The sequence below is a fragment of the Sitodiplosis mosellana genome, unplaced genomic scaffold (assembly GCF_009176505.1).
Source record: "Sitodiplosis mosellana isolate CC-2019 unplaced genomic scaffold, AAFC_SMos_1.0 Smas_scaffold_17, whole genome shotgun sequence".
Taxonomy (NCBI): domain Eukaryota; kingdom Metazoa; phylum Arthropoda; class Insecta; order Diptera; family Cecidomyiidae; genus Sitodiplosis; species Sitodiplosis mosellana.
In genome coordinates this window covers 63,148-74,461 of record NW_022595259.1, presented here as the reverse complement: position 1 = coordinate 74,461, position 11,314 = coordinate 63,148, and the positions used below count along the sequence as shown (strand labels likewise).

Below are 11,314 nucleotides of genomic sequence, written 5' to 3'. Positions count from 1 at the left end.
ACGAACGAACGAACATGTTCGTAGATTCTACGAACGAACGAACGAACAAACGAACATGTTCGCATACGAACGAACGAACGAGCGCTCGTTGACCGCTCTGACTCTATCTTATTCGATCGTTCCATTTTTTCAGTGTATTTGAATTGTACATATTATAAGCTCTCTGCGACAATAAAAGTGAAAAAAAAACATTTTATATTTTTTTCTAAATTTTTATTAATTTTCTTCAATACAATATCGTAAAATTTTACGTCAAATTATACAATAAAATGGTAAATGGAATACAAACTTTGAAAACCCGTCGCTAAAAAATGATAAAAAGAATTACATTGGTAATCCCGAACTTTTCCGTACCGTTGGCCTGCGTTGTCCGTAGGTTTTTTTGGTTATTTTTTGTGAATTTTCTTGAAAAAAAGGCAGTGAAAATATAATAATGAAAATAAAGTGAAAAATCGACAATTCTGTATGAGAGGTACCCGTAAACCGTACCTCATTGGCTTTAAACTTTCTGAGGTTTCATTTTTTGGAGAAAAAATTGGATTCTGAAAGTTTCATGTTGATCGCATTTGCAGAAGTTTGGTTTTTGGCCCTCAATTTTTTCCAAGAAAATTTCTACAAAAATTGAGGACAAAAAATCAAACTTCTGCTTATGCGATCAACATGAAACTTTGAAAATCTCATTTTTTCTCCAAAAAATGAAACCTCAGAAAGTTTGAAGCCAATCGGAATCGATTAACGGGTACCTCCCATACAAAATTGTCCAAAAATCGGTAATTTTAGTCAAAATGTCAAAAATTTTGTATGGGAGGTACCCGTAAATCGATTCCGATTGGTTTCAAACTTTCAGAATCTTATTTTTATTCCACAAAATGAAATCGAAGTCGGTTGAGGCCAATCGGAGTCGATTTACAGGTACCTCCCATACAAAAGTGTCAATTTTTTGGGGTTTTTCTTAGGGCAAGTACCCCAGGGTCAAATCGAAAATGGCTCATCTTCGAACTTAAACTAAGTTTATTGGATACAAAACTTTTGGGACTTTCAGATTTGGATTATCTCAATTATTTTTTGAGTTATCGTGTTTACAAACAGCTACGACAACGACGACAACGACGGCACACGAACGGAAAAGTGTCTCAAAAAGTGGTTTTTTACGCGTTTCATGAGTTTTTATGATGATCTAAGCTAATTTTGCGAAAAAAGTTTTCGGGTCCAATTCCTATACTTTCCCTTGACACGTTGTGTACGGAAAAGTAAAAAACATTTTCCATTATTGTGGACATATATACTTCAACGGATTGAGCGGCGTATGAAGCCTACTTGTCGCTAAATAAACATTCAATTTTAACATAGTTTCCTTTGATGGATGCTTGCCATCCGTTATTTAAATTCCTTTGTAAGTGATAAAATTCCTCAGCATTTGTAAGTCGAAAGCTAAACTTTTTCATCTGTTTGCATTGATTTAAAAAATACAACGCATTACGGGCTGAAAACTCAAAATCGCCAAATTCCGCTTGCTGCAGCAATGGCAACGCATAAGCAATTTTCATTTCGTTTTCAGTTATTTTTTGTTTCTGACATGATGTGATTAAATTGAATTTCGTGATGGATGAGTTCTTTTGTAGAAAGTCAAAGAAATCATGATCCATCAAAAAATCGTGTAAATTCAAAATAAACACATCAAGTTGATCAAAGGAGAATGGAATTTTTGGCAGCGGCCAATTTTTGCTGCCGAAGAAAGTGATGTTTAGCTTTGTAACTGTTTTAAAATGAACCGTGTCACCATTGAACATTGTAAAATCTTTGGGAAAATAATTGAAATGAATGCTTTCAAGCACTGGCATACAGTTGCTTATGCTTTCACAAAACTCCGTTGATATTTCATCATCAAATTTAATGTGTCGCAATTGTGAGCTCATTGTAAGAGCGGTCATGAGTATGTTGACGAGTTGTGGATCATATAATCCGGTGATGCTGAGATGCTCCAAATGGGCAAATGGAAGAACGTACGGTTGATATTGATACCATTCCATATGCACTTGGTTATGTGATAATTCAAGGCTTCGCACCTTTGGAAAAAACACTTGAAATTGCGTCGCTTGCATACCCAAAATACAATTATCAAAAAGAACCGTTTCAAGTTTTGTGAACGATTTTTCCAATCCATAAAATCCATTTTTTTGGATGTTCGAGAATTTTATTTCGATCAACGAGTCAGCACAATATTCGTTCACATATCGAATCACACGATTTGAAGCCATTGAAAATAGGTATTCGAAAAAGCCATTGAAAATTTGGCTAACGTATACATTCGTTATCACAGCACCAAAACAACGAAACAATCGCAATGCAGATTTCAAATCCGAAACACCGATGGAACGTTCGTAAAAGTTATATTTGCGATTGACATTTGAAATGCGGATATCGATTTGTTTTTGGCCAAATTTCTGGGCAAAAAATTGATTTGCAGCTGATTTCAATTCTTTATTCGCTTCGCAGAAATTTAACAGATCGTCAAAGCTCAAATAAATGCAAATATGCTCGAGGCAATCGTCGAAGAGATCTGTTAGCTTCAGTTGATTCGCTGGTTGTGCGATATCAATTTGGCCGTAGAGTTCGTCCTTTTCAGTGATTTTACTATCGGCCATTATACCCAGAGTTTAACTTCAAATATCTGGAAATTGAAGAAATCGAAAGAAACGACTTTAAATTTGATCGATATAACAATCGATGTAATAATCGATCTAAAATTTATTTCTCAAGTTGCTTTCTCATGAAAAGGAATTGGACAGAGCAACAGTTGGATATTATTTTCATTCAAAAATCCATTTTCTCTTATTTCTCACAATATGAACCTTTTTTTAAAAATTAACCCAAAGAAAAACTGGTCACAACTCAAAAAAATGTATTTGATGATATCTTATAAAATGCCACTTGTTCTATTTCACACGTATAATTCTTTGAAAATATTGAACTAAAAAACTTAGTCTACAAACTGCAAACAATATTCGAAGACAAAATGATCCAAAAGATGGACTTTGTTAAATGATTCATTTGACACATGTCCTTAATGATGCCTACGAAGTGTTACTATTTCAATTACTGCAGGCGTGTGACTGTGTCAAAAGTGTTGTCGCATTTCACGTATTTGCCTCTTCCTCAACCGACTGAATGATTTATCATGCTCTCTTTAAGTGACTGCTCGCTGACTTTGAATTCAAATTTTAAATCAATTTCTCTTAAAGAAACCAACTGAAATCGATGAAATTGAATTTTTTTCATTGCCTCCGATTTGTTTTTATCGAACCCGCTTGATCCCGAGTTAACATTTCACTCTTTCTTTCCTTCATTTACCCTCTCCTCATACTCTTTCCACTCTTTTGCATGTATACTATAGGCAAAGAAGTGGAGAAAGTGTACGGATTACTCATTTTTGCTCATTCTATTCTATTTCGTATGCATCGCCAAGTCATCAATACATCGACTTGCGCTGTCAATTGTACTTGTCGATGCGTACGAAATAGAATAGAATGAGCGAAAATGAGTAATCCGTACACTTTCTCCACTCCTTTTCTCCAGTTAGCAACACGGAAAATAGTTGTCGAACGTAAAATATTTTCAATACTCAAATAAAAAAAAAACATCTAAAAAGTATTTCTGAATCCATACTTTTATTTCATGAATACATTTTCCGAGTTGAAAGTAAAAGTAGTTGAAAATAAAACACATAAAATAATTGCTTCAAAAGAGAAAAGAAAAGATAATGATATTCCGATGATGATTTATAAGTGCTTTATTTAAGAAAACGATTAACTAAATTTATTGAAAATATTGAAATGTTTTCTAGCAAATTTATGATTGATGTTGTCTCGCTAACACAATGATGTCGACATAAGGTGACCCAGTTTATGTTCAACTACTGCTCTTCTAAGTGTTCGAAACCCTTGAGTATGGGAATCTTCACGCCGGTGATACAGTAAGACGATGGCACTACGTTATTACCCGTATAAAAATTGTGTTTCTTGTCAATGGATAGCGTCCAATCTTCATTAAAATGACTTTGAACCGACTCAAGTACTGAATGCATTGGAGCTACATCATTCAGATGCAAGGTAAAATTTTTCAATGATCTGCCAAGAGCCAGAACAAAACGTAATTTATCACATTCAACCCGTGTCACTGATGGAAATATCTCCTTGAATCGGTCGATATTCACATCTTGATCCAATCCTAAAATAGACGTTGTCAAATATAATGTCGATATTTTCGGATGTTTTTCGATGAAACTATGGCAATATTCGATGAATTCCGTGACACAGCGCAGCGTTTCAAGACTCCTAAACAGAAATGGGAAATTAAATGTTTCAACCGCTGAAGGAAAATCGTGCTCAACGTGTAGATATTTAACGTTTTTCAATTGTATCGCTTGTGACTTGAAGTTATGTAAAAATGTATTGATATCCATTGTAAATTCGAGACTTTCAAGATTTTGCAAGCTATCTTCAACGTTTCGAAAAAAATTCCCATTAAGCATTTGATTTACTGAGCAATGGTTGCATTTTACTTGCAATTTTTTTAACTGTGGATTTAATTTCAATGTGTTAATTATATTTTCACGACAAACGCATTCATCACGACTGATAATTTCTTTTCTTATAATTAAATGTTCCAAACAAGGCAAATGATTTACGGTATCTCCGTTTTCAAACAAAGTGGCACATGTATGTATGCTCGACACTTTTAACTTTCTCATTTTTGGAAACAATCGATTGATCCAAAAACCGGTGGCCACTTTAGGCTGACATGGATAAGTGTCGAAGCGAACTTTTTCAATTTTGGTGAAACGTTTCTTAAAATGATCCAAACCACCAGCTGGAACTTGTGACAAACCAATTTTAGTTATTGACTCAGCGCAAAATTCACCAATGTAGAATGCAATGTACTGATCATGATTCAGGCCTTGAAATATTAACTCGACCTTGTTCAACATATCTCCGAAGCAGCGCACCAATCGTAGGGCCATTTTCAGTTCGTGAATTTCAATGCGCTTTGGGGATATTAGAAATGGTGGCGCATGCCCTTCACGTACCACTATAACCACTTGGTTCGTTGAATTCGAAACAGGTAAAAAAACTTTGAAACACAGCTTCGATTCATTATATTTTCGTGCATCGAAAATGAATTTGGCTGCATGATTTATGCGTTTATTTGAGGCGGCCGCATTAATCAAATCTTGAAACTCCAAATAGTCCAGTATTCGCTCGAGACAGTCAATATTCAAATTGGTGATTTTCATTCTGCTATACCAGTTTCGTCTTTGGTTTCTGTCGAAAATAAATAAAAAATTGCGTTTCAATTACAAAGGCACACAAATTAGAAGAAAACTTCTTCGGTATGATTCCAAATACTCTCGTACTCGGGTTGTGGCAAAGCGAAAGGAATTGGAGTTCACAGTCTTTTTGCTTTGCCACAAACGTTTTGATGTGAATTCCAAATTCTTTGATTTGTCATAACCTGAGTACGAGAGCGGTTGGAATCGTACCCAGAAAGTTTAAAATCGTTTTCACTTATTTTTTTTTGACATGAAGCACAATTGATTCAATGTTTACCAGTCGGAGCGATGGTCACTGTTTCTGAATGTTTTCATGAAATACCAATACCAAAGTCAATTTAATTTGTTTTTTTTTTTCAATTATTCAAACGTATTAAAAACATACAGAGTAACTTGTAACAGAATCGGCTAATAGAAGAAGTTTTCACTTCAAATTTAGACCACAACTGAATTTAGCGGTGAAAATTTGCACTGAGTGTGCGCTGTGAGTGAAAGAAAAAGAGGAAATAACAGGTAGAGGCAGATTTGACATACAAATTGACTATATCGCACAAGCATCGCATAAGATGTACTATAAACTGAGTGTACGATTCTTTGTCTCAGATGTTGCCTTCATTTCCGCTCAAATAATGAAAACGGCAACCTTACAATACGCCAAAATGAACACCAGCACACACTTAAGCATGTCTGCCACATGCGATGCAGATTTCTGCATTGTACAGAAACTATCTTGTCTTGTGGTTTTAGAACACATATCACTCGTATGGACTTTGGAATGTGCTAATGAGCATGCTATATGCATGTGGGCAGGTTAACTGTCACAAATATACAAATCGCAGGTACTGTATGCGACCGAGACAAATGTAAATAAGTAATAAATCTTGTATTTAAACATTGTGGATAGAATGTCTATTGATAAAGTTTTACCTCGATATATAAAAAATGCTGATATTCTTTCTGACAACTGATATTGCACTCAGTTTCTGTTGCAAATAGATAGTATCTTGGTTGCAAAGACAATGGTTTTTAAGGAAAACTAATGAACTTGAATGCTTTAATTTATCGAATGAATGTAGAGTGAAACTGGATACTGGAGATTTTGCATTGACGTTTCCGACTATAAACATGACAACAATTCATATGCGTATGCTGTCAAAGTCACTTCGTAATGCGTCATTCACATTAATGCTTTGACTGATTGTGGTGAACAGTGGTGAGATTGGAAACACCATACATTTTATATAAATTATTTGTTTGGGAATTATATTCATTTATTTTCTTTTATTGTTGATATTCGGGCTCTGCAAAGCCTAGGCTTCATCCACGATTTGTTTTCCAAAGAAATATTTCGAAAAAAAAATCGTGAGTTTGCATTGTCAACACTTGTGTGGTTTTTCATATGATTTTGAAGTCATCGAATATTGCCACCCGTTCACACATTCAATGAACTTGCTGCACCCAGTGATAGTTTAGTTCATTGCTGACGTTTTTCAATCCGCCATACGTTTTTATATGTGTGTGTGTACATCAAAAATTTCAAAGTTGTCAAGAATGCAACCGTTCTCCTCGTTCTTTACTTGAAATTAATAATTTTCATTTTTATGATTCAAATATTATGGTTTTATATTTTTCCAATTCTTCGTCAAGATCTCAAATCAAATTAAAACACAAGTCAATTTTTTTTTTGATTCGTCTATTTATTTTTGATATCTCAAGAACAGAAGTTATGCATACGAGTGATCTTTTTTTTAAATTGAAAACACAACTAAATGTAGTGTTGATTCCTTTGATATTTTATGCTGTAATTGAAGCATTCTTAGAGCACATATGAACTGCTGAGAATAAAAGGCTGACGATTGCAGGTTTTTCGCAAAAGCGGGATAAAAATCAGTTGCACGCAAAAGAGACATTTCAAAGGGTTGCACGCAAGAGAGAAGTATATTGTTGTTGTAATCACGGCTTGAAAATTCGAAATGCGACAAAATAAAATGTTCCGTTTGCGTGCAACCTTTTGAAATGTCTCTTTTGCGTGCAACTGATTTTTATCCCGCTTTTGCGAAAAACTTGCAATCGTCAGCCTTTTATTCTCAGCAGTTCATATAATCAATAACGTTTGTGGAATCGATCACCTGAAAAAGAATAATTATGATTTTTGTTAATATCAAAATGCCAATTGTTTTTAATTCATTATTATCATTATTTGAAAAAAAAACTCACCATGATAGCCACCTTCTTGATGACCTCCTTTATAATGCTCACTTTTGTGATGTCCTTTGTTGGAATACCCCTTTGTTATGGTATCCTTCATTGTGATGTCCTCTGTTGGAATGTCCATCGCTACGGTGGCCTCTTTCAAATGAAATAAATAAGTCGACAGGTAGTTTTGTAATACAAAATTTGTATGTGACATGCACACATAGATTGACTATGAAAGGTAAGCATCACATGAGCCGTACTATGGACTGTGTCAAACTTATGCATAGAAGAGGAAATTTTTCATTTCCTTTTGTTTGGATGTTCTTTGATTCTTTTTTGCAGAACAAGTGATGGTGCCATGAAATCATTTTGCGATGTTCTAACGATCATGCGTATATATTGAACAGGTACAATACAAAGAACGCATGTATTAAGAGGGCTAAGCCGAGTCAAATGTTAAATAAGTAGATAACTTTGTATTTGAATACTATGGATAGAGCTTCAAATAGTTCGATATTGCCTCGAGTCTGTCAATATTCAAATCGATGTAATCATTCTGTAAACCGATGCTGTACTCAGTTGCTGAAGCAAATAGATAGTAGTATCCTGGTCACAGGTATAAAAATGGAATTCACTATAAACCTAAAAACTTTGACTTTTTGGATAATTTTTGTTGTTGAAAAATTTATGATTTCCATTTCCATGATTAAAATGTATTTGTTTTAACTTTTGCCAATGCTAGTGGGTTATTGCTTCCGTTCCCTATCACCTCAATTAATTTAAAAAAACAAGTCAATTTGATTTGAATTTCGTTTATTTATTTTTGATATTTCGAGCAGAGTAACAAATCGTACAAGTTTTGGAATTGAAAATACGACTGAATGTATTGTTGATTCTTGATACTTTACGGTGCAAGCGTATGGTTATAATCAATAGCCTCCGTGGAATCGATCACCTGAAAAAGCATAAATGGTTTTTGTTATATCGAAACGCTATTTTCACTCTATGAACCAAAAAATCGTTCTTGAAAGCTTCGAATTCATTATTGTCGTTTGAAAGTTCACTAAAATAAGCTAACCACGATAGCCATCATTGTGATGACCGCCTTTGGAATGCCCACCAATATGTCCGTCATTGAAGTGTCCACCATTGCGGTATCCATCGTTGTAATGTCCACCGAAATGACTATCGCTGTGGGCTTCACCGTTGAAATGACCACCGCTGTGGTGGACTCTATCTAAGACGCGATCTTTAATTATACGTCCAGCTGCCTTCTCAACAGCTCGCACTACTCCATGTTCAATACCACGTTCAATGCCTTTTAAAATGTTTGCACCAGTGTAGGCCACAATAATTGACAGCACAAGCAAGGTTGCCTGATATTTTATATTTGAATGAAATGAAAAGTTATTTTTATGTTTATATTTTTGATTTTTTTCGGAATTGACCAAAAATTAAGTTACCTTAGTTATGAACATTGTATTTTTATTTATTTTTCAACGTTTTAAATTCAAAAAACAGATAAACACAATTGTATTTTTTTAAATGAATTATTTGAAGAAAAAAAATGCTTGAAAAATCACACATGAACAACGTGTGAAGCCATTTAATTATTTCAAAGTGATTTCTTTAAAGTCAGAAACACAACTGAATGTATTGTTCATTCTTTTAATATTTTACAGTGTGATTGTAGCATGGTATGACCTTTGAAATGTTCTAATGTCCAAACATTAAGCAGGTATACGGATAGATCGAGATCATAAATATATTGCCGGAATACCAAAAGACAGCCAATGACATCTCTAAACCAACTTATTGAATCATCGAATATTTCGAGCAACTTTTTTCAATCGTGTGTGGCTTGAGTTGAATATAATCAACTTTACGGCGACACTAGCAGCTTCTCTGCCTACACATTGTAGAAGAGAGTACAGAAATCATAGTATTTTGGCAAATGCATCGAGTAACCATTGCGAAACATCAATACGTTTTGGCTAACGCGTAGTACCGGCCCACAGAGAAGCTGTTAGCGTCGCCGTAAAAATGATTATATTCTAGTAAAGCCATACACGTTTGAAAAAAGTTGCCGAAAAATACAATGATTCAATGAGTTGGAATTGAGATGGCATTGACTGCTATGTGTCAAATGACTTACATTTGAAATGTATTGTGACACTTTCCCTTTGATCGAGACAGATGCAAGTACATAGACAGCTGTCTATTCATGCGTGAATGAAGTTGAAATTAGTTTGCATGTTCTCGACAAGCGCATTGAAGCAGGGTTGCCCAAGATGAAGTTGAAAAATCGGCACTGCTCAATGCATTCAAAATAGGCAACACATAATGAAGGCTCCAACACTGGTTTTCAATGCAGTACTAGTGTATCAAGTGATTGAAAACAGTGCTGTCCATTTCCCTAAAAACTGCAAAGTTAAACTAGAAGACCAGTTAAAACAAGAGTGGGATACGAAAATCAATGGTGGCGTCGTGTCTTTCAAACGAAAAATAAATACGCTACATTAAATACGAAAGAAGCAAACGTACAATAATGATGATGAATGTGATTCTTCAAAGGTAGAGTGGCAATGTTGAGAATATTTATTCGACTCAGGTACAGTTTGCCATCATTGTTGGCCAGTTTTTGTCCATTTCGGATTCAAAACTGCTTGAAATATATCCCTTAATTAAGACTGTCCAATATCCATTGCCTAACATAAAGACATTCAAATTAGACTATCGTTCGTAATCAATATTGGGTTCTTCAAGAAATTTCGTTTGATTTACCCTTTAATACCGTAGCATATTTCATTAAATACAAAAATGTATTCGGATTTTTGGAGATTCTATTTTCGAGTTGAATATTTCATGGGCAAACATCATATAGTTGAAGAAATACTGGATAGGAAAAGTAAACGCACAATCCAGAAGCTATTGTATTAAAGCCGAACGTGGCATATTTTCCATGCACTTATCGATCCACGATAGATTCAAGTTGATTTTATTTTTTTATAAACGTTTTATTGTCTTAGCAAATACAGCTTGCGTTTTATGCAAATTTATGCAGTGTGCATAACACTACATTGAACAAAAAACCAAACTCAGATAGAGAAAATGATTAAAATGCGTAGCAAAGCAATAAATGAATAAAATTGAAACACCGTTGATAAGTGCCATCAACCACATAAAGATGGTGAAGTCAACGTGATTGAAATACTGAAATTAGATGAAGAAAAAAGCTTTACCTAATTAAATACTAAGTTTTAATTGGTCTATTTCTCATTAACCTCAATTTTTGATCGCTTTCCGCTTTCGAATCGCAACTAGCCAAAAATCCTTTTGATATTCCAAAGGGAGCGCTGTTCTTTCTCAAATACCGTATAATTTAATGCGAAATTAAATAATTAGAGGCACATAATATATGAGCATAGAACGATAATTCGGCCACTTTGCTGATTTCATACCAATTGACTACAGACAGAATTGAGTACATTAATTTGGAAGTATTTGGTCCATCAACGACAGAGTAGCAATGTGAATAGTAGCACTTGGTGACCAGCGACATGCATTAAATGCTAATCACACGAGCAAAGAGTGTTATTGTAATTTGATAAATTTATTGTAGAGCTCTTGAAGTTACATAAGAATCGCCATTGTATTCAATATCAATTACACGTTCAAGCAAACGTTCCGATCAAAATGGAATTTTCAATTTTCACTCATTGATTTCATCTGAAATATAACGAAAATGTGCTGTGCGAAGAACAAAATTCACAAATCGTTCTGTAAAAT

At 34.4% G+C, this 11,314-nt stretch overlaps 1 protein-coding gene across 1 annotated transcript; it reads right to left on the bottom strand.

Moving 5' to 3' along the window:
* Nucleotides 1-3,651: 3,651 nt before the first annotated feature.
* On the bottom strand, nt 3,652-6,456 carry LOC129568257 (uncharacterized). Its single transcript, XM_055445930.1, has 2 exons — nt 6,257-6,456; nt 3,652-5,321 (listed from the first exon to the last, which is right to left on the bottom strand). The coding sequence occupies exons 1-2, from the start codon at nt 6,454-6,456 to the stop codon at nt 3,914-3,916; spliced, it is 1,608 nt and encodes a 535-aa protein (XP_055301905.1). The 3' UTR covers nt 3,652-3,913.
* Nucleotides 6,457-11,314: the final 4,858 nt, after the last annotated feature.